This window comes from Rhipicephalus microplus, chromosome 5 (genome assembly GCF_043290135.1).
Source record: "Rhipicephalus microplus isolate Deutch F79 chromosome 5, USDA_Rmic, whole genome shotgun sequence".
Lineage (NCBI taxonomy): Eukaryota > Metazoa > Arthropoda > Arachnida > Ixodida > Ixodidae > Rhipicephalus > Rhipicephalus microplus.
In genome coordinates, this window is record NC_134704.1 from 3,973,248 (window position 1) to 3,997,474 (window position 24,227).

The 24,227-nt window shown below is 47.1% G+C and overlaps 1 protein-coding gene across 1 annotated transcript in view; it reads left to right on the plus strand.

Moving 5' to 3' along the window:
• LOC119175108 (activating signal cointegrator 1 complex subunit obelus) overlaps positions 1-24,227 on the plus strand; it is a 526,436-nt gene that overhangs the window by 215,325 nt on the left and 286,884 nt on the right. The window contains exons 16-17 of the mRNA XM_037426343.2: positions 12,158-12,277; positions 14,758-15,012. Of these exons, the coding sequence (XP_037282240.2) occupies positions 12,158-12,277; positions 14,758-15,012 (375 nt within the window). The remainder of the gene's footprint in view (positions 1-12,157; positions 12,278-14,757; positions 15,013-24,227) is intronic.

A 24,227-nucleotide genomic window follows, 5' to 3' on the forward strand; every position in this document is an offset into this window, starting at 1 on the left:
AAAGCATGCTTGAGGGCTTGAAAGGCACGCTCGCAGTCGTCGTTCCAAGCGAAAGTTGATCCGAATGTCAGCAGCTTATGCAGTGGCGACGCGATGACAGCAAAATGGCTAATGAAGCGGCGGAAGTAGGACGCCAGGCCCAGGAAACTTCGTAGGTGTTTCTGATTTTCTGGCCGAGGGAAGCGTATCACGGCAGCAAGCTTGTCAGGATCCGGACGAACACCATCTTTGCTGACAAAGTGGCCCAACACCTTGATGTTCTTGTTGGCGAAGTGGCATTTCTTGGTGTTTAGCTGAAGTCCAGCATTAGAAATACACGTCAAAACTTCGTCTAAATGATCAAGATGCTGCCGAAAAGAAGAGGAGCAAATGACGATGTCATCTAGATAACAAAGACATGTTTTCCATTTTAGGCCGCGTAGAACTGTGTCAATCATGCGCTCAAACGTGGCAGGAGCATTACATAAACCGAATGGCATCACGTTGAATTCATACAGCTCGTCTGGTGTTGCAAAGGCAGTTTTTTCATTGTCCGCTCCGTGCATAGGTATTTGCCAATAACCACACCGTAGATCGAGGCTGGAGAAAAATTCAGCGCCTTGCAGAGAGTCAAGTGTGTTGTCGACTCGTGGGATCGGGTACACGTCTTTGCGCGTGATCTTATTAAGTGCTCGATAATCGACGCAGAATCGCACCGAACCATCCTTCTTTCGGACTAGCACTACAGGTGATGACCACGGGCTGGACGAAGGCCGGATAATATCTCGTTTGAGCATATCAGCAACGTTATTCTCGATTATTTTCCGCTCTGCGGATGACACTCGATATGGGCGGCGGCGTACAATTGTATTGCCTTCCGTTTCAATTCGATGTACGGCGACGGAAGTGCGACCCAAAAGCTTGGAATTGACATCAAATGAAGCACTGTGTTTTCGAAGGATACCCAAAAGTTCTTGCTTTTGCGTTGCCGTGAGATTGGGATTTATTGTGGCTGTTAAAGCAGCCGTTGTAGCATCGTCATCATTACTCGTAGAGAAAGATGGCGTGTCTGCGTGAAGGGGCACCAAAGAAAGTGGCTCGGTATCTGTGAAGCAAACCACACTTGTGCCCTGGGGCAGTGCATCAGGCAAAGAAGTAGGGTTAACTGCCATAACTAATGCTCTGCCATCATGAAAGCGTACCAGGCTAGGAGCGATGGTAAGCCCACCAGAGATGTAGCGTCCACACGGTGCCAGGAACACATCACCAGTGCTGATCTTATCTGATGTCAGGGTCAGAATATGCTCATTACCTGGAGGAATAAAACAGTCATCAGCAGTGACGAAGCGCTGGCTATGAGCATCTTTATCGGACGAAAGTACAGTATCTGACATGCGAATGATCCTCTGACGGCTAGATATCACAGCTGAAGCTGAGGAGAGAAAGTCCCACCCTAAAATGAGCGCATTAGTACACGATGACAGAACGAGGAACTGTATATGGTGAAGGATGCCCTCAATAAAAACTCTTGCTGTGCAAACACCAGAAGGCTGAAGGAAAACCACATTGGCACAGCGAAGGGGAGGGCCATCATACGGTGTCTTCACTTTGCGCAAACGGGAACACAAGTCCACACTAATAACTGAGAGCGATGCACCTGTGTCCATCAAGGCTTCAGTCCATATACCCTCAACACACACTGAAAGTACATTTCAAGGGCGTTCCGGAGGAGTTCGATGCAGTCCGCCAAATGCAGCTTTCCCTCCTGAAGCTGCACTGTTTAGTTTTCCGGGCGATGATCAGACCCCGAGGTAGCCGGACGAAGTGGTGACGAGGAATGGCGCATAGGTGACGGGGAACGACGGCGCGAGGAGCGGAAGGTACTGGCTGCATCGAAGTGCTGTGGAGATGGTGAGCGGCGCTGGTACAGTTGGTATGGGTGGCGATGTTGTGGAGCAGGGGCAAACTCATCCTTCTCGTAGTCACCATAGCCCCGCCTTTCGTCTTGTTGACGTCGACGACAGAACCATGAGATGTGGCCACGTATTCCGCAATAATAACAAATCGATCGAGATGGACGCCAGGCATAGAAAGAAGGAGGTGGTGCCCTTGGGGCGAGGACATTTGGGGAGGGCTGCGTAGTTGACACGTACTGTGGTTATTGCTGAGAAGGTGACGCTGCAACCACCTGAGCGTATGTCGACTTTAGAGTGGTATGCGAGCTCGGGACTCGCTCACACGTCATGGATGCCAGTTCCTCCCTGACGATGTTGTGGAGGCTGCCCGCAGAAGGTGTTATGCGGAGCTCACAAGATGACGAGGTGGCCTGGAGTTGCACCTCCTCGCGAATCATGGACCGTATCAACGCACGGAGCTCATTGTCATGCGTTGGCCTGAGATCTCCTGTGTCAGGTTGTAAACGTATAAGTTGAAGGTCGTCAAGTCGCTGACACGTACTGATGATATCCGCGACCGTTGTGGGGTTCTTTGCCGCCAAAGCGTTAAATGCGACGCCACCTATGCCCTTGAGCAGGTGGCGAACGCGGTCATGTTCTGCCATCGAGCTGTCGATGCAACGGCGTAGGGCGAGGACATCTTCAATGTACGAAGTATAGGACTCGCCGGAGTGCTGGACACGTTCAGCAAGCTTCCGTTTGGCGATGTCTGCACGTACAGAAGGGTTGGAAAATATCTGACGAAGCTGCTGCTTAAAGGTAGGCCAGTGTGGGAAATCCAGCTGATGGTTGAGAAACCATGTCTTAGTGACCCCCGTCAGATAAAACGGCACGCGGGACAGCTTCACAGAATCATGCCAATAGTTAAGCGCACTCACACGGTCGTACTCATCCAACCAGTCTTCACCGCGAAGGCCAGCGAATATTGGGGGATCTTTTTGAGGGGTGGTGACAGTCCATGAAGGCATGCCCAGGGGTGTAGGCAGGGTGGATGGAGCCGTGTTGTTGTTGTGCTCGTCTTGCGACATGACCGTGGGCTGACTGCGCAAACGGCGACCCGACCGGAGCTCCAGGGATGGTTGGTAGTCGAATATAACGAAACAGCGCTGCAGGGAGAGGACCAGAGGACCGGAAAGCACCTTCCACCACTTGTAAGGCAACGTTTTTGCTGCAAGACACTTCTTTTACTAGCCGAGCCTCTGCCCCACAATACAGGTCAGACTGATGATGATGAGTATGTACATATGACAAGATGACGCGCATGAATAATGCTCACAATATATATATATATATATATATATATATATATATATATATATAGTTACGAGAAGGAGACCGACTCGGAGGGGTAGTCACCGACGTATTTACAGTCGGTTAGGCAAGCAGCGCCAGCCATACAGATTAGCTCGCGCCAGTCTATCTGCGTTGTCTTCTTCAACTCCATACACTGGCACGTAGCATGACCCCTGGCGGCGGAGGCACCGTCCTGGTGCTTTAAAGGTCGTTATCTGACGAATTCTTGTAGGGCTTGATCCGCGAGAGGTGTACAATATCACTGGGCCGCATAGTAGATGATGATGGATAGATGGGGCTGATCTCGTAGGTGACATGTGTTACTTGGCGCATTATACGGCAGGGTCCCATGTAATGAGACAGAAGTTTTTCTGATAGGCCCAGCCGACGATGAGGGGACTAGAGTAAAACAGAGGGTACCAGGAGCAAAATGTACGTCTCGTATGTCCCGCATCGTAGTGACGGCATCGGTTGGTTTGCGACGCCATCAGCCGAGCGCGAACGAGCTGACGGGCATGATCGGCTCGCGCAATCGCATCGCGGGCGTACTCGCTGGTGGACGAGGTGTGAGCTGAGATGACTGTGTCCAGTGGTAAAGTCGGCTCTCTTCCGTACAATAAGTAGAACGGCGAAAAGCCCGCTGTGTTGTGACGGGATGAATTATACGCGAAAGTTGCGTAGAGTAAGGCAAGGTCCCAGTCTCGGTGGTCGGGCGACACGTACATAGCGAGCATATTTGTTAAAGTGCGGTTAAATCGTTCCGTGAGGTCGTTTGTTTGAGGGTGGTAAGCGGTTTTCAGTGTGTGTTGCGTGGAACAAGAATGCAGAATGTCGGCGATGACTTGGAATAGAAATGTACGGCCACGGTCTGTGAGAAGCTGTCTCGGAGCACCGTGAATCAATATAACGCCCCGTAACAAGAAGTCAGCGACGTCGGTTGCACAGCTGGTCAGTAGAGCTCGCGTAATAGCGTAGCGTGTAGCGTAGTCTGTAATAACGGCTATCCATTTGTTTCCCAAAGTTGATGTGGGAAAAGGACCAAGCAGATCTAACCCAACATAGTAAAATGGTTCTGCGGGTATGTCAATTGGTTAAAGATGGCCTGTGGGTAGCAGCGACGGTGTTTGACGACGTTGGCATAGGTCACACGTGGCGACGTATCGGCGTACCGAGCGAGCAAGGCCTGGCCAGAAGAAATGGCATGGCGCCGGACACGCTCGTGCGTGCGGGATACGCCAAGGTGTCTAGCCATGGGAGCGTCGTGAAGTTCAGTGAGAACACAGCGGCGCAAATGCTTAGGCACAACAATGAGAAGGTCGGGCCCGTCTGGTCGGAAATTACGACGGTATAGCACACCCTTTTGAATGACAAAGTAGCGGACGGAAGCATCATTTGGGGAGGATTCCATATGGCTGATGATGTCAAGCAGCTCTGGATCACGCTTCTGTTCTTCCCCAATATTAAGGAAGTCGGGCACTGACAAGATAGAGTTCTCCGTGGGCTCGTCAATGACCCGGAGAGGCGATCGGCGTCATGGTGTAGGTGACCAGATTTGTAGACCACTGAATAGAAAAACTCTTGCAGGCGCAAAGCCCAGCGACCAAGGCGGCCTGATGGATCTTTCAGAGAGTTGAGCCAGCAGAGTGCATGGTAGTCGGTAACTACCGAAAATGGGCGTCCGTATAGATAAGGTCGAAATTTTGCCACCGCCCATACAATAACCAAGCACTCTCGCTCTGTGATCGAATAGTTACGTTCAGGGGCGGATAGGAGGCGGTTGGCATATGCAATAACGCAATCATGGCTATGTTGTTTCTGAGACAGCACTGCACCAATGACATGTCCATTTGCATCTGTACGGATTTCCGTAGGGGCAGCAGGGTTGAAGTGTGCCAGAATCGAAGGAGTATTGAGAAGAGCGACGAGAGTCGAGAACGCAGAAGCCTCTTCAGAGCCCCATAAAAACGGGACTTCTTTCTTGAGGAGTTGCATAAGCGGCCTCGCTATGTGCGCAAAATTTTTCACTAAGCGTCGGAAGTAGGAGCATAGTCCGATGAAGCTGCGTACATCCTTGGCAGATCGTGGTACAGGAAAGTTTTTTGACGGCGCTGATTTTTGCCTGGTCTGATTGTACACCTGTTGGCGTCTACTAAATGGCCAAGCACTGTGATTTGATGGCGTCCAAAGTGACATTTTGACCAGTTGAGCTGCAGGCAAGCGCGACGGCAGGTTCCCAGTATGGCTGAGAGGCGCTCTATATGAGTTTCAAATGTTGATGAAAAGACGATGATGTCATCCAAGTAGCACAAACAGGTGGACCATTTGAATCCTCTGAGCAGGGAGTTCATCATTTGTTCGAAGGTGGCTGGAGCGTTACAAAGGTCGAAGGGCATGACCTTGAACTGATATAGGCCGTCGGTGGTGATGAATGCCGTCTTTTCACGGTTCATTTCATTTACATCTATCTGCCAGTAGCCGGAACGAAGGTCTATAGAGGAAAAATAGTGGGACCCATAGAGGCAATCAAGCGCATCATCTATTTGTGGCAGAGGGTAGACGTCTTTTTTGGTAATTTTGTTTAGGTGTCGATAATCCACGCAGAAACGCCATGCACCGTCTTTCTTGCGGACTAGCACTACAGGAGAAGCCCAAGGACTGCAGGATGGCGCAATGATGTCCTTGGCGAGCATATTGTCGACCTCACTTTCGATAACGTGACGCTCGGCCGCAGACACCCGATATGGACGCCTATGAATAGGATGCTCATTACCAGTGTTTACGCGGTGGCTCATACCGGTAGCTTTTCCCAACGGACGGCCACTGATGTCAAAAACGTCGATGTAGGACAGCAGAAGCCGGTGGAGCTTATCAGTCTGCTACGGCGTTAAGTTGGAAGCGATCATCGACGTAATAGCGCTGTCGGAGCAAGTGGGAGATTGATGTTGAGTGTGGGGGTCAGAAGGAGCGGCCATCGCGAAAACATCTACCGCATTGTCTTCTTCTAAGGTGCAGAGCAACGCCAAAGGTATCCCTTGTGGCAGAACTTGAGGTGTCAAGCTAAAGTTGACAAATGGGAGGCACGTAGAATTTCTTGCGACGGACAGAATGGTGTGTGGTAATGTAATGCCCCGGTTTATGAGGACATCGGTGATAGGGGTCAGAACATAGTCACCGTGGGGAACTGGTGGTATTAAAACGAGCTCTATGTAGGTCAATGTCTGTGGAGGGAGGCGCACGTGTCCCGTTGTGCAGAGGTGACTCGGCCGTTGTGCAAGAGGTTCTGTTGCGGGCAAGTGTAGACAGAACGTACTGGTCGAACAGTCTGTGAGGGCAGAATGCGCGGACAGAAAGTCGAGGCCTAAGATTACGTCGTGGGGGCATTTATCAAGGACGGTGAAGAGAACAACTGTGTGTCAATCCGCAATGCTTACACGAGCGGAGCACATTCCAATGATAGATGCTATTCCACCATCCGCATTACGGACGAACTGAGTGGTCCCAGGTGTGAAAACCTTCTTGAGCTTGCGGCGAAAATCACTCATCATCAGGGGAAGCTGAGCGCCAGTGTCGACAAGAGCAGTGACATGTACGCCGTCTACTTGTACGTCTATGAGGGTCTCTTTTGTCGGTATCGTCAAAAGAGGATTTTCGTTCAGTCCGAGCGATGCAGCGCCACCTCCGGGGGCTGCAACACTTAGTTTTCCGTCGGGGAACCTTGTGGGAAGGTGGGGGAAGATGGTCGGCGGGGCTGTGGAAAACGAGACTGGTGATGTTGGGGGGATGGAAAGCGGGAGTATCGGTGTTCAGAAGCAGGTTCCTGGGCAAATGGTCTCTAGGCGATAGGCAGGACATGCATAGAAGGGACGAGAGGACGGTTGTGAAGGAGGACCCCAGCAACTTGTGCAATGGCGAGAAATGTGCCCGATTCGGCTACACGAGAAGCAGATCGGCTTGTCATCGTGTGTTCGCCATGCGGACGGATTACGGAACGTTGAGGGAGAGCCAGTTGGGAAGGGACGTGCAGGCGTGTAATGGGACTGGTAGTCGATGCAGGGAGGTGGTGAGATAGAGTGAATTCTCAAGCTGGCGGTTTCCTGCCAGACAACTGCTTGAATGAGAGGCAGCGTAATTGGCGGAGAGGGTTCAGAAGACGTTGGTCCCACTCTAGCTGGAGCAGCAGCTTCAAGTTCCCGCCTGACGATTCGCGTCAAATAATCACAGGTGTCTGGTGGATGATATGTGTCGAGACCCGAGGAAGTCGCAGTGGTGTTCGAAAGGCGCTGGAACTGATGGGAGCTGCGTCTGCTTTTAGCTTGTTGGAACCGGTGGCATTCTTGAATGATCGCATCAACAGATGACACATTGCTGAATACCAACAAGTTGAACGCATCGTCGGCGATACCCTTTAGGGTATGCGCAACTTTTTCAGGTTCGGACATTTTTTCGTCAGCTTGGCGGCATAGTGAGAGGACAGCCTGAATATAACCGATGTAGGGCTCCATGGAAGATTGTGCGCGAGTCGACAACTCATTTTTCGCAGCTTTACGGCGACCAGCGATGTTGCCAAAAAGCTCACGGACCTTTTTCTTGAAGCTGTCCCAGCTTGTTGTGTCATGCTCGTGGTTGTCAAACCAAACACGAGGGGTTCCGTCGAGATAAAAGATGACGTTTGTGAGCATAAGAGTGGGATCCCACCTGTAAGTGGCGCTGACGCGTTCGTAGAGGCGTAGCCACTGGTCGACGTCGGAACCCTCGTTGCCCGAGCACACGCCGGGGTCTTTGAGCGTGGGAAGCGTCACGAAAGTTGTTGCGGGCGCTAGGTTGACAGGCCAGGCAGAAGGGCGGGCGACCGGAGACGATGTAGCCGAGTTTTGAATGGTCATGTTGTAAGCCGCGAGGGAGCGTCCGCTTCAGAGTTCCGCGGCAAGGACGGGGATCGCACAACTCCACCAAATATGTTACGAGAAGGAGACCGACTCGGAGGGGTAGTCACCGATGTATTTACAGCCGGTTAGGCGAGCAGCGCCAGCCACAGAGATTAGCCCGCACCAGTCTATCTGCTTTGTCTTCTTCAACTCCATACACTGGCACGTAGCAATATATATATATATATATATATATATATATATATATATATATATATATACATATATATATATATATATATATATATATATATAGATATTCCAACTTCGTGTCTGGAATAAGCTGCTCAAATTCCTATTATTGCGATAGCAATTATATGGACACTCTCGGCTGTATTTTGCTGCCGGCGTCGATGTGGATATCAGCGTCGATGTCCCTCGCATATATGTATACATATCTATATATATGAAAACGCAAAAAAATTAAAAATTACAGAGAAAGGATTTCAGCGCGCATCATCGAACAAGAGACCTCCTGTAGTGAATGCGAGGCGTTAACCACTGAGCCACCAAGAGGTACCTCCTTCAACGTTCAAACAGCAAGATATTCATATCTACCACTTACCCCTGTTGGTTGGCATCTCAGGGGGGGGGCTATTGTGTTTTCAGCATTATCAGCAAGATGGTGCAGTGAGCGTATGGCGGCGCTCGTCTCTCACGTGTACTTTGGCCATCGTAAAAAATAAGAGGGTGTACGCTCGATCGCCCGCCCTTATCTTGCAGTGGAGAGAATCGTATGTCTTGGCTAGCCTTTGAGTATCTGTGGAACGATTCTGTTGTTGTTACATGGTGCACGAAGGTCACTGCAATCGTTGCACAGCCTTCGTTTGCGAAAAGTGCATGTTTTTCAGACACAGCGAAGTAACAACTGAGACGCTTATTCGCGTTAGTCTGTACCTGTGAGTTCGTTTCAAGTGTCCTTTGTGCGTGACAAACGCGTGGCAGGTTTCGATCTGCTTGCCATTTAGCATGTGACCTTCCAATTTGTTGCTATCGCTTTCATTGCTTCGCCTTTGCGGAAAGCTGTGACTTTTTTTTAATGTCTTGGCCATAACAGCCTCTTATTTGGGAGGAAGGGATAGACTGACATGATGACAACCACTCTGTCTCAGTATTCAATAAATATGATTCAAGGATCAAATCCAATAAAAAGTGCTAATTTTACTAGTGATAGCATCAATACAAGAAAGCTTGCAAAGCTTAACAGTGTATTGCCTAATCAGATTATAATATTTTACTTTCTGTCATGTTCGATACATCACTTCATACAAAAATCTTAGTTTAAAATTCACGCAACATGTTTCTTGTAGTCAGAGAAGGATTTTAAGAAAAAAAAAAAAAGGGATCAAAGGTAAAACAAATGAAAGACCACATGTGCAAGAGGTTCGACATCATAAAACATGCCGAAGCCGATATTCTTTTTGTGTTTTAGGGAAGCAAGGCACCCTAAACTGAAGGTAGTGCATTGAAGAAACTGCATTGCAAAGGACTTGAAATATTATGACCCCTGTGCCTTTTAATAATAGAATATCATTGGTACAACATTAAATGTAGTTTTCCAAAATTATTTTTTTTGGCTAATGAGGCTGCTTATTCCAGCAATATCTCTGTAACCACTTATCATATTTTCATAAGTCTCTTTTATTATGTATCTGAATAAATTTCTGAGGGGGAGACAAGCCCATTTTTTCAATATATGGTGTTTCTTATTTTTGATACATAATTAAACTTTGATAATACCTTAATCACCAACACTGAATTTGATGGTCTGCTAAACTTTTCAGCAATGAAATTCAGAAAAAAAGCTCTGTCACCGCCTGGGGTATCAATCTGGGAATCATCATAGTTAGTTTCACAGTTCCAGCGTCTTTTAAAAGTTCTCCAGGCCTGGAATAAGAAAACAATGTGCACTATTCTCACATAACAGCGTAAATTGAAAACCAGGGAACATTATGCCACGTTCCATTTCTCAAGTTTTGTTATCGCCCAAAAACACTACACAATTCTCAGCGCAAAACGCGCGTGCAGTTTTCGAGAAGCTTCCGGACTTAAGTGGATCATTTCGATAAGATCACGCCCACTCTGCGAACTGTACAGATTATTCTGGAACCTATGCCACCGCCAGCGATAACGCTAGAACATTCGATGGCAAGAGTATAAATGCCGACGCACTTCGCCGCTTGTCAGTAGTTGATTGACGGCCAACGCTCCGTTCGCCGCTATCAGTCCAAGACTGCTACTGTAATCGGACTTTCCGTTTACCGGGCACAGGTTCGCCCAAATAAACAGTTAAATTCCAACACAAAGTCTCCTGTCTTCGGCCACGTCACGACCCCGTGACATCTGGTGGAGGTGCTGTTTCTTCCATGTACCGGACGCCTCCTTCAAGCCGCGACCCCAGCCCAAGCGTCAAAGAAGACACGGACGCTAACCCTGAACAGGGAACAAGCCGCAGGCAGAGGGGACTACAAACAGAGTACGGGCCCCTTCTTGAAGCAGCCAGGCAAACTCGGATCCCGACATCCACTACTGCAACCATGACCGCCCCCGTGCAGCCTGCACCACTCCTGCTCCGGCAACCCAAAGAGCCGCCAACTTTCCGCGGTTCGCCACTGGAAGACCCGGAAAGCTGGATCGAAAGGTTCGACCGTGTCGCCGCCTTCAATAACTGGACAGACGATGACAAGCTCCGGCATGTGTATTTCGCCTTAGAAGATGCTGCTCGGACCTGGTTCGAGAATCAAGAGCGAAGCCTTACAACGTGCGACGTCTTTCACGCCAGGTTCCTCACCACTTTCGCAAGTGTGGTGCGCAAGGAGAAGGCCGCAGCTCTTCTTGAAACCCGCATGCAGATGCCAAAAGAAAACGTGGCGCTATTCACTGAAGATATGGTTAAACTTTTCCGTCACGCTGACTTTGACATGTCCGAGGAGAAACTCCTACAAACCCCGTGACAATGAATTCATGAAATTTTGTAGTAGATTTAATGGTTTTGCTATGAGTATGTAAATTTCATTGAGATATCTCGATAAACAAAAAAAATGGTATCTGTTTTTAGCATCCCTCCTTAATTGGCATATCCATTGGGTAGGTATTGGCCAGGTGCTGCACCAGGGTGCCCGATTCTCTGGTGAGGGAGTGCATTACTGGCAATGGTGTCCGGAGAGGCCGCACCCCAAACTTCTTAATGCAATTCCATCATCACGCGGAGGCCCGCCATGGTGGTTTAGTTGCTCAGGTACTCGATTACAGGTCACTGGATCGAATCCCGACTGCGGTGGCTGCATTTCCGATGGAGGTGAAAATACTGTAGGCCGGTGTTCTCAGATTAGGGTGCACGTAAAAGGACCCCAGGTAGTCGAAATTTCCGGAGCCCTCCACTATGGCATATCTCATAATCATATGGTGGTTTTGGGACATTAAACTCCACATACCAATCAATCATGATCATTATAATCTGGTGGGGAATTGCGCAGCACCAGGATTCGAACCAGAGAGTTCTTGCTCCTGAGGCTGATTTACTAACCACTACGTCATCGGTGCGGTGGAAACTAAGCTGGCCGCTAATTCCACACCCTGGCATTCTCCTTGCCGACCTTATTTTTCTCCCCATAGAGAGTCTGTGCCAGGCACGTTGCCTCCTATTGCCACTCCACTCGCACTCACGTGTGACACCCTCTTAAGGTGTGGGGGATGCAATGGAGGGAACTTTTGATACATGACTATGGTTGTTTTTTTTACTTTTGAACTTGAGAAAAGTTGGCTTTATGCAAGGGAAGGCAAGAAAGTGAACGTCTGCATTCATGCATTGCCGCCATGTATTGCCAGAAAAAAAAAATAAACTGTTTTTCCAACAGTGACATTACCTGGAAAGCCTGTGTGTTTGTGGCACTTATTTACCTTTGTATTCTATCACAGCACGTCTAGTCATTTTCAAATTGAAATTGTGGTAACCAGTGTAATATATTTGTGACCAAATGGTGAAATGTTCTTTTTTAATTGCAGGTCTCGCTGGGAACAGTTTCCACTGTCAGTGAAGCTGTTGAGTGGCTCAGCTACACTTATCTCTTCGTGCGCATGCGAAGAAACCCTCTGGTTTATGGGCTAAAAGGCACTGCATTGATGGTACGGCTCGTTTTAAGCTTGATACCAATGCGCAGTCTGATTGCTTCTTTTGTTGATACTATGTTCTTTTTCATGTAAAATGTCTCCCTTATTTTATGGATTGCAAAAGCGCTTTCATTTGTCAATATGGCACCACTGTCTGCTCCACAAAATTCATGTTCCACAGCAGCAGATACAGTCAAGCCTCATTAATGCATAACCATACTAACGATTAAAACGAAGTTGTGACAAATCCCCGACTGAGTTTTGTAGAGATGAATCGATTTAAGGATAGCTTTATAAAGGGACTAAAGTAGGACAATGATTTCATTTAGATTGATGAGAGCTGCACTCTGAAAACTCTAATGCCATACGTTTCACTGTCAGAAGTTCATTATTAGTGGAGAAAATGAAGAGTGAAGTTTCATTTTTAAATTTCGCGCCAAAACCTTCGCACGTGACGTGACTCATCTTTGCAGAAGAAGGCCGTGGGAGCACTACTGGGCTTCTTGTCAACTACTGGCCTGTTTGAATGACTCTGAGCGGATCGATTTTGTGTGTGTGCGTGTGTGTCCATATTTCGCTTTTACTTATCTTTTATCTCTCTCTCTCTCTTTCTTTTGCTGCTCTCTATTTCCCAACCCCAGTGCATTGTAGCATACCAGATCCTAACATCTGGTTAACCTCCCTGTCCTCCTCTTTTCTCTCTCTCTCTCTCTCTCTCTCTCTGACACTTTGTATGCAAAGTCCTTGGCACCCACAGATAACAATGTACTTAACTTCGATTGAAAACTATGTAGGACCCAGTAGACACCTTAAACAAACTTGACAAGTCTGAACTTGCATGTGAACGTGTCTAAATGTTTGGTGCTGGTATTGCAAAGTGGCGTCTCTACCCGTATTTTCTTTTCACGCATTTTCTTGCTTACCAAGTGTAATGTCGCAGTAAGAGTGAGGCTTTCGTTATTGTGACATTGTATGTTACTACAGTCGAATCTCGTTAATTCGAACATACTTAATTCGAACTTCCCGTGGATTTGAACTCACGATGAGGTCCCGTCAAAGCTATGTGTATTTCTATAGGCGAAAACGCCCAGTAATTCGAACGCGCAAGCACTTGCGACAGTTCATTCGAACGTACCGCGCCCTGAGAATGCTCTCAGCACCCCGCCCAATCCCGCGGCGGCACCTGCAACACCTTAACACTGTGCGCGAAGGAAAAGAAATGTTTGCTCTCTCTCAAATGCCGATCTGCTGTGCGCCTGGGCCAGGCTTCTCCCTTTTTCATCCCTGCTACACAAAGACTCTTCCCCTTTTGACGCCGCGCGAGGAAAAAATGAAAGCTGTTGTAGAGTGCTGGCTCTCTCTCACGCGTCGGTACCACGCTTTTTCTTTTCCTGTTCCTGCCATCTCCTTTCAATTACGTGGGCAAAGAGAGCAAAAAGAAAAGCTGCCGTGGAGTGTTGGTTCTCTCTCAAATGCCGATCTGCTTCTCTTCGCGTGTAGACGCTTTTCCTTGTTACGTGCTAGCCACGCTGCACTGCGTAGTGGAGACACAGTCATTGTTGTCGTCGTCTTTGGAGAGTGTCGGCTCTGGACAATGCCGCTCGCAACTTCTTTTGCCAGGAAAGTGCTGAAGCCGAAGTATAAATGCTTTGCAAGCTGCCTGCAAAGTTGACTCCCTGCAAGGCAAACGTATGCAGATGCGCATCACTGATTACTTTGATTAATGATGGATGTCCTGTGATTTGTGAATAAATGTTAGTCTTCTGAAACTTTCCCCTCGTGTGTTAGCTCAATGCACATGTGCTACTGCATGGAAAGTCCTCTTTTCGTTTAGCTTTCATTAATTCGAGCTTCCTTTAACTCGAATAAATTTTCGGGCCCTTTCGAGTTCGAATTATCGAGATTCGACTGTAATTTAACGAATTTAGGTACATCATCTCGAACTGTTTGAATAATATGCTTTTTCATGAAGTGTTTTGCATGATGTTTCTTTTCATGAAGTGTTTTCATGCTATTTTTTAATTTTACAATAACTGTTTTTTATTGTATCCTTTCATGGAGTGTTTGTGTACATTTTTATTCTCTAAAGGTATTTGTATGATGTGAAACTGTATTGCTCTGTTTGCACTTGAAGTTATGTATATGCCGACACTTTATTGTTGTACGTGCATTCAAGACCCTGTGTATGCATGCTGAATGTGCAAAGGAGTAAGAGCCTCTGTTGGGGAACATGGCCTTTAGCTCTTGCTCTTCCTTATGTAAAATGAGAGAAATAGCAAACTTCAAAAAGAAAAAGAATATTTTTTTAGATTTTACTCGGCATATATGGTGCATCTCGAAGTTTGAGATGGGTTTTCTGGAAAAAAAAGTTGTGCCTGTTATGTGAGTAAATATGGTGCGTTAATCCGAAACATTATATACTTTGTGCAAAGACCTTTAAAAGGGACTAAACATTTTGTGCAGCAGTCCATTCACTTGAGTTGCTGCTTGTGTAGGAGGACCCGACCCTGGCCAACTACCGGAGAGAGCTGGTCATCCATGCTGCCAAGGAGCTAGACAAGGCGCGAATGATTCGCTTTGAGCCACGCTCAGAGAGCCTTGACTCGACCAATTTGGGTCGCACGGCCAGCCACTTCTACATCAAGCATGCCACCATGGAGCGCTTCAACGAGATCATGGAGCGACGCACTCTAACTGAGGCTGACGCCCTGGCTGCCGTCTCTAAAGCCCAGGAATTCGACCAGCTGCAGGTCAGTCTGACGTTAAGGACTCGCTAACCACTCGGAGAGGACAATGTTGGAAATGTTTCACTCATCAGTGAAAATATACCTTGGCAAAGAGAGTACACTTCTTAATAAATGCATTCAAAGTGCATTTCAATTACTTTTGGGCCCCGTCATCCTTTGGCAGTGGACACCAATGTCGCCGTGTCTTTGCCTTGTTTGCAAATAATTGCAAACAAGGCAAAAGGGGTGGGGACGAAATCTGTGCCCTCCATTTCATCTCTGCATTTTTCCTTCCAAGGCAGTTCTCCACACGCTTAAGCTAAGCAAACTGTTCTTTGCTTTTTAATGAAGCAAAGTTTCAAATTATTATTAAAGGGAAACACTTCATGCATAAATTAACTCGTTCAGCACTTGACTGTCATTAATTTTTCTATCACAGGTTAATTATTAGAAGTACAAATGAAGGTGAACTTGAATTTTGTGTCAGGGCTACAGTACGTTAGCATCATTGTGGCAACTTTCCATGTTGCATATAAATGATATTATGAATATTCTTAACACACCTGACAATTTTATAAACAGACGATACAAAAACATCCTTGTTGTCCTCAAGCATGTCATTGCTAGTTTTAATAATCAACATGTGTCTAAATAATCTTTCTCTCTGGCTAAATGCAAATCACTTGCTGAATATTGAAAAGACAAAGTTATAGTGAACTATTGTCGTGGACAATGCCATTACATGCGAGCCTCAACCTTTGGAAAAGGTTGCTGAGCATAAGTTTCTTGGTATTTTCTTTCATGAAAACGAAGAATAGACTACACGCATTAACAAACAAAATATAACGCTCTCACATGAGGTACCGTATTTACTCGCGTAATGATCGCACGCCTAGATTTTGTCGTATAAATTCGACTTTTTTTCCCCCCGCGTAATGATCGCACCCTGAACTTGCCGCATCGACATGTCATGTGCCAAGTCTAGCTGAACGCGCCTATCATTGTTCCTGTGCTCTGAAAGGGGGCATCACTATGCTAATGCCGTAAATTTACTAATTTAAGTGAAAGAATTCATTATTTATATGGAAGAAACTGTTTTGATGCGCGTGACGTACTCACAACCTCCGTAACTGACGCAAGTAAGAAAAAAAATGCAGTGGCTTCGCTCCCGTCAGCCCATGTTTGTTTTGACATCCCGCACTGTTACAGCGGCAGCTGCCTGTTGGTCGACCTGTGTTCATCCCGCAGCAATGTTTTTTTTTTACTGAGACCACGTTTTTTTTTTTTGTGTATGTGTGTGTGCTTTGTGATCGTCTGTTGAAGCGCCGGTTCATCATGAGGCGGTATGCGAGCTTTACTGCCGCGTTCAAGCTGAAGGCGCTTGACTACGTGCTAGAGCATGGCAAACGCGCTGCCGGCAGACATTTCGGCGTCGACGAAATCCAAATTCGATATTGGAAAAAACAGCGCGACATGCTCATGGCTACCAACAGCACGCGATGGGCTTTGTGCGGACCTAAATCTGGCAAGTTCCCTGACATTGAAAAGGCAGTCCTCAAATACGTGGAGGACGTGCAAGCACGGTTATGCAGTGTCATTAGACACGATACGGACGCAGGCGTGCGCAGTTTCCCGGAGGCTGGGAATAGCCACAAAGGACTTCCGTGCCAGTTTTGGCTGGACGACACGCTTCATGCGGCGGAATGGACTGTCGCTGGCATTTCCAATGCGCTCGACGGAACGGAAGATGACCCTCTGTGGGACAGGGAAGACACTGCCGGTTCCGACAGCGATGACACTGACGCCAGTGATGCTTCAGAGTCTGAATGAACATTAGGGGGTCAGAGAAGTAAAAAATGAAAGGGCAGTGTGCCATACTTGTAGCTCGTGCGTAACGCGTGCATTTTATTACAAAGGTAAGCCTTAATTTACTTTTATTTTTGGTTATGTTCATGATAACTACCTAGCAATTCTGATTAGCGACTTTTTTGCATTTTTGGTGCTCAGAATATTTTTTCACGGAAAATTTACCCGCGTAATAATCGGATCCTAAAAATGGAGTCAATTTTTGTGTAAAAAAAAGTGCGATCATTATGCGAGTATATACGGTAGTACTTGAAATTTAGGGCTGACAGGTTGGTTATCTTGTGGTAGTTTCACAACTTTTTTTAGGCTGATGGTGATAGCGTATTTACTCACATAATGAACCCACCTTTTTTTTCATAAATGTTGACGCCAATTTGGGTGGCAGCTTTGCTTGTTTTGATCCGTGTAATCTTTTTTTGTAGCCCGAAGCTTTTTTTGTTTTTTCCCGTATTGAAAGCACACAAATCGACGCCAAAGTGTCATCCAGCCACTCGGTTCCCATGCTACAGTGCATGCTGTTTGTAACCTGTTATGTAGCTAGCTTGCTGGCCGAACGCGCCTTGTGCAGCAGGTGTCCCAAAGAAGTTCACAACGACAAATTTCACAACAAAATTGCAGCGTCGAATGGTGGAGCACAAGCGTTGTGGTGGACTTTGCCAGTTCAGGACGCGTCGTCAGCGAGGTGGTTGCGCTTAGCATGGCTTCGAAAATGGTGAGCGCACGGCGTGTTTTTTCGCCGGGCGCTTTCATTTTGGAGGCCACGCGCTTTGTTTTTGGTTTGCTTTTGTGCCGCTGTGCTTGCGTGGCGCTATCAACAAAAAGGTTTTTCGTGCATTGGACAGATGGCGCTTTGCCACAAAAGGCACGACTTCAAGTTTTGATTAATGTCCACGCTCGCACTGCTCGCAACTGTGTAACATGCTCGCAAAACTATATTTTGACTTTTATTGCTTGTTTATTTTGTGATATAATGGCTTGATTTAACATTATTACGATTGTCAACGGCACTGGTTATCATACCGAAATAAAATAAACTGATACTATAAAAAAGTTTTTTTTTTTAAAGACCAAGGTGGCGACTAAGTTGATTATGCGAGTGAGTTCAATATGCAAGTAAATATGGTATTATGGAGCTCCATATGCTGCCAACACAATTAAGCTTGACCAGCGAAGTGAAATGCTTAGAGCAATGAAACATGCATTAACGGCCACAATTCATGCATCTCGGCTAACTTATTTTGTACTTCACTTGTTCAACGAATTTTCACAATGTCGAAGAATCCGTCGTCACGAAAAAGCACATGTGTGTCTTCTTTTCAATATTCCTGTTTTGGTCGTGCTGATTCAATCAGCAACATCTGAATACAGTGAATTGCGTGTGGCTAGAGTGTGAGCTTGGCTGTGACACAAGCACTAATGAATGGGATGTTATTAGGAAGATGAAACCAGCGAAAAACATCGTAACTTATTTTATGCATCTCGCAGAGGCATTTCACATTAACATTAGGTGATCATTTTCTATAAAAAGTGCTGGAGTTAGTCCCTCTCTTTGTTCCTGTGCGCTAAAAATAAGTTACAATACACTCATACCAGCTAGCTCGTCTTGCAATATTACTCAAGCAAAAACCACACAAAGACAGCGAAGAACAATAACAACTGCTTCTTGTTTCAAACGTTCCTAGGCCTAACTAGAAGTTTGCAACATAAGAACTTTTGCTTTTGGTGTGTGGTTTATATTTACCTTGTTGCATTCAGTTTTCGCCCTTTTTTAACACATTCACCCGCCACTGCCCAAGCTTGGGTGTGTACATGGCATACACTCTATCCCGCTAAACAAAAACGCGTGTCCACAACGAACGGCTGGGTAACGCTATTCCCTAATTCCTTGCTATTGTGGTAATGCTAAACTACTAACTATATTGACAAAAGGCTGTTACTTCTGGCTCTTTTTAAAGTGACACAACACACCTGAATAGTACCATCTTTGCAGGAGTGCAAGATGCTTTGTCATTCTTTACAAAGTTATTGCTTAAGTCAACAGTTGATGCTTTCATCTAAACAGTTCAGATGTGAAGGTGTTCACACTCTTAATTAAAGTGTTACACTTTTCACCAAATAGCTGGTACTTTCATGAATGGAGGCTACCTTTGAAGAGCAAATTTTTGTTTGTTGAGATATCTTAGTGAAATTTTTAGGACTAGCTAAAAGCAAAGCTTTTTGAAAAACCACAAAGTTTCATGCAGCTATGTTAATTGGTTCCCAAGTTACAGCCATGTGTCAGAGTAGTCTACATGGGTCTTTTAGTCAGTGCCTTGCGAATTCGGAAAATTCACTACGAAGTTTCCTGGTCTTAGGGCAACCCAGAGTCCCTTAAAAAAAATTGTAGCTGGGTACTTAGTCTTCTGTTGGCCATTAGACTTTAATCAGTGAAAATTTAATTTATACAAGTTTTAGGCACAGTAGTATATTAAAAAAATGGCTTCATCTTGCCCTGAGCATTCGACGGATCACACTGAAATAAGCCTTCATGTGGTGAAATATGGTTTAACAAAACTAAAAATTCAAGCCTGTACGTATGCTACACCAGTCAATGTCTCAAATTGACTGCTGCTGCAGTCCCTATCCTGTCTCCTGTTCTTGTAAGGTGTGTACAGTTCCTTGAAATCCTTTAAAACCCACTAAGTTTAAAAAAATGCATTTTTAAGGCCCTTGAAAGTCCTGGAATTTTTTCCCGTCCTTGAAAATCCTTGAGTTTCCTGAGCACTGCACTCTTGTCCCGATATTGGGGCCTCGTAAACACGGTGGATTGGCATATCAATCTTTCAAACTCCGCATTTGAGGAGCAGTAATGTGGTGTGGGCGCACAGGGTTTCGTTTTGCAGTGGAAGTGATTGCAACAATGGTACACAAACAATAGCAAGCAACTTGGTGCATGCAGTGCTCCACTGAAGCGTAACAGACGCACGAAAGTAACACGCATAGAATGAACGCTAACAAACAACTGTCACTGCTCTGCACTTGCACCGTGCTGCTTAAACACGAATGCTTGAAAAGAATGTGCTTACTTGTGCACAACCCAACGCTCTTTAGTTTTTTTTTTTTTTTCATCAGAATCTCAGGTGGTCAAAATTTCCGGAGCCCTCCACTACGGCGTCTCTCATAATCATATGGTAGTTTTGGGACGTTAAACCCCACAAATAAATCAATCGATCTTTAATTTTTCATTCTCGAAAACTGCTGTGCATGGAGCATGGCCTCCGAGATTTTGGGCCAGTAGGTTTCTCTGCGTCATCCCAATCGCACGGAGACGCATAATTTCACAGGTGGGCGGCATGACCGGCTCCTCTGCGCCGTGCCACTCGCCACCGAACCATTATCGAGAGAACCGCCGCGGTTTTGGTGCGGCTTCGGGCAACTAATATGATTTTGAGCTACTGTATGGTGTTCCACAGACTTATAAGTAGTCATTGTGTGCAGCAGTAACGAACATGTTAGAAACCACACAAAAACATAATGTGCATTCAACACACTGTGTGCACAGTGGTAATATCGAAATATCCTCTCAGTTGCACAGCTATGGTTATTCTGCGTAGGTGTGCAGCACCGCACCTACAGAAAGTAACCGCTGAAATGTTCAGTTTAAGCTACAGGAGCACGTGAAAAACAAATCAGGTCCAGCTCACACCGAAGAAGGCCCCTAAATGAAGCAACCAAACTTGTCACGTGGCAACAGACATGCTTTCTTCCCCGTGTGTCGCCACTGCTGCCGGGTATGAAACAGCCAGACGGACCTGCTGCGAAGGCAAAATTTGTGCTCGCATAGCTTTCCGGCCTCTCCAGCACAATTCCTCGCGCTTTCCTGATAGCTTCTTATATTTACTTTCTAAACTGGGGGAAAAAAAAAAGTCGCAGCTTTACCGCAAAAGTGAAGCATTGAGCGGGATAGCAACAAATTATAAGATTACGCCCAGAATGGCAAGCAGATCAAAACCTGCCCTGTGTTTCTCACACACAAATGACGCACGCAACAGATGGTACAGGTACAGATGAACGCGAATAAACGTCTCAGTTGTTACTTCGCTGTGTCTGAAAAGCGCGCCCTTTTCGCAAACGGAGACTGTGAAGCGCAGCAGTGCTACAGCTGCGTCAATTGCTCTAATTCGATACAGTTCCTCTTGTTTGTTTCCTCTCTTGTGTCCCGTTAGTTTGCGCTCCCAATACTTTCATAATGGGATGGGATTAATTCCCAGCTGGAAAGAAGTTTCCCGCCTTAATAGCAGTTTCCAGCTAAAATCCAGGTGGGAAACTCAATTTCCAGCTGGGAATTGACATCCCACTTTCATGTGGGATTGTAGATTCATTCACGGTTTTTCGCAAATAACACAATCCCCGACTCGGCTCCAAAGGGATGACACGCCATTTGTCTGGGATGGTGAGCAGGAGGTGACTTTTGCTGAACTACGGCAGCTCATGCAATCATTTCAATGCTGATGCAGAGGTGCATACTGACGCCAGCAACATTGGTCTTGACGCAGTTCTTGTCAAATGTCAAGATGGAGTGAAAAGAGTGATTGCCTATGCTGGCTTCTCCCTACATTCCGTGCCAAGGTGAATTATTCAACTATTGAAAAAGAGGGCTTTGCCGTCATGTGGGCGATCACAAAGTTTCGCCCCTACCTTTACGGTTACCCCTTCAATGTAGTGATGGACCACCATGCCCTCTGTTGGCTGGCAAGCATGCGTGACCCTTCAGAACGACTAGCACGCTGGGGCTTGTGGCTGCAGGAAGTTGGTGTCACCATCGTTTATAAGTCCGGCTGTAAGCATAAAGATGCTGACACACTGTCGCGCGTACCTCTTCATTTTGTTGGTCAGGGAGTAGAGGATAACAAAGGTTTCTGGGTACCATTAGCTCATCAGACCTAAGCAGATGGCAATGAGGTGATGCAGTCATTCAACCAATCATTGATCATTTTGAGGGCCAAGACGCAACCATACCACATCATCTGTCCCACTCGTTTACGTCGTGTTGCCTGCGCGACAGTGTGCTATACAAGAAGAATGCCCTTTTAAATGACTGTGCTTACGTTCTGGTGGTTCCTCAAGACATGCAAGACGACGTCCTCTTCGCTTGCCATTACAGTCAAAACCTGCAATAACGAAATCGTCGGGGAAACCGAAAAATTTCGTCTTCGCGAGAATTTTGTTGCCGCAAGTATGAGACATAAAAACAGTGATACGGCCAGCAGAACGAAAATTTATTGCCAGAAGTCGGTCAACTTACTTTGCTGACCCTTGCCATGCAACAACTTCAAAGCTCTTCTTTCGCACTGGAAAAAGTGGTCCATTGCTACGTCGTCGTCATGTGCGTTGAAGAAAGAGCGAAGGGTGTCCAGCGCATCCAAAACAACCCACGGGCTGGGTTTCTCCGTGTGCGTCTCTTCTTGGTCCTCGGGGTCGTCAGCTTCGCGCACGCTTTCGATAATGGCCTCATCAGTCACTTCCTCGTACACGACTAGGTCGTCATCGGCGCGAACGAACGCATCAATGGTGAGTTCATCTGGGTTTGTTGATGTCGATGGCTCGAAGTTCCCCCCAAGCGTTGGTCAGGGATAAAGGCACTGCACTGCCACCACTCTCGCCATCACGTGCGCCTTCGTCCAAATCTTCCTCTGGTGAGGCCGAACTGCAATCCGTGCGTGATGCTTAGACGGTGGGGGTGAAGGCCGCATGCTTGAAGCAGTTCTCAATCAGTGACGGGGATGTTGCAACCCGTACGGCGGTTACCATCTCGAAAGCCATGCACAAGTTGACGTCGGTGGGGCGCTTGTGGTGGAGGTTGAGTAGCAGACGCTTGATCAACCTCTCCCTGTAGGCGAACTTGACGCTCCGAATTACGCCTTGTTCGAGCGGCTGCAGAACGAAAGTGCAGCTCGGTAGGAAAAAACCAAGCGCACGTTCGTGAGCTCCGTCTCGTCGATGTGCTGGGCGCTACAGTTGTCTAAAAAAAGGGCCACCAACCTGCCTGCCTTGTGCATGTCGGCATCGAACGCCTTGACCCAGCTAGAAAAAAGAGCCCGAGACATCCACGCCTTCTTGTTTGGTGTACTGAACGGGCAGCGAGTGGCGGTTTCCTTTGAAGCAGCGGGGCTTCTCGCTCTGGCCGATGACTAGGAGTGGCTGCTTGTCTGTGCCGTCCATATTGCAGCACAACAAAGTGGTAACGCGTTGCTTGCTGTGCTTGCCCCCGTGGAACTTCTGGCCTTTCAAGTCCAGGGTCTTCGACAGGAGCAACTGAAAGAACAGTCCCGTCTCGTCCGCGTTGTACACGCCACAGGGCCTATACTGGTCCAGTACTTGTTTGTTGGTCAGCAGCCACAACGAAGCTGTTACCGGGTCAACGGTTGCGGCTTCTCCCGAAATCGCCTTGGCCATGATGTCATGCCAGGCTTTAAAGCGGCCCAACCAGCCAACGCTAGCTCGGAACTGGTCGTGCTCGAGGATGCTGGCAAAGTTCAGTATCTTCTGCTGTAGAATTTTTGCCGACAGTGGCACTCTGTTGGCACGCTGTTCATAAAACCACACGAAGACCGCTTTATCGACGTCCGGAAAGGCCGCCGCGGCCACTTTCTTGTTCTGCGCACATGCGCCATTGTCAAGCGCAGCAAGAATGGCATCTTTGCACTTCAATATGGTCGAAAACGAGCTGCACACAATTCTATGCTCTTCGGCAATATTCTTCTTCTTCCTGCCCTTTTCAACTTTGGCAATGATGGCAGCCTTATCGTAAAGCGACAGAAACTTCCGCTTTTTGGCTGGCAGGGGCATCTTAGCAAGAGCCGATGTGCCGGTAGCCACCCACAGCACTTTCACGCAAACAGGCATACACAACACAACTCGTGGCGCTCGCATGTGTGAGGCTACAAAAGTGACGAAATGACGAAAGCAATGCAGGATAGATTGTGTCGCCACCTAATGGTGTCGCTGCAAGGCTGCTTAACATGATGATGATATTATTGCCGTTCTTTTCTTTTTTCGCGATCAGCGGAGAATCCGCTTCCGGCGTCAAGCTTTTCTCAGGCGTCATTGTAACTTCATCTCAATTTCGCCACTAGTTCCAGTCTTCTCTTCGCCATTTTGAGTGATTCTAACTGTTGATGTTGCTTCGGCCTGTTGAGCTCGTCCGACGGTGCCATCTGCACTCCAGCATAATCATTTGCCATCGCCTGCTGCAGTGTGGCCAGGCATGTTGCCGGACTCAGGCACCATCGCCGAATTAAGTAAGCAAAAATGGCGGTACCCACGCTAGCGCGGCAAATGGAGACGTTTACAAATTTTTAGTGTTCATAACACGCATACAAGCATATTGTCGA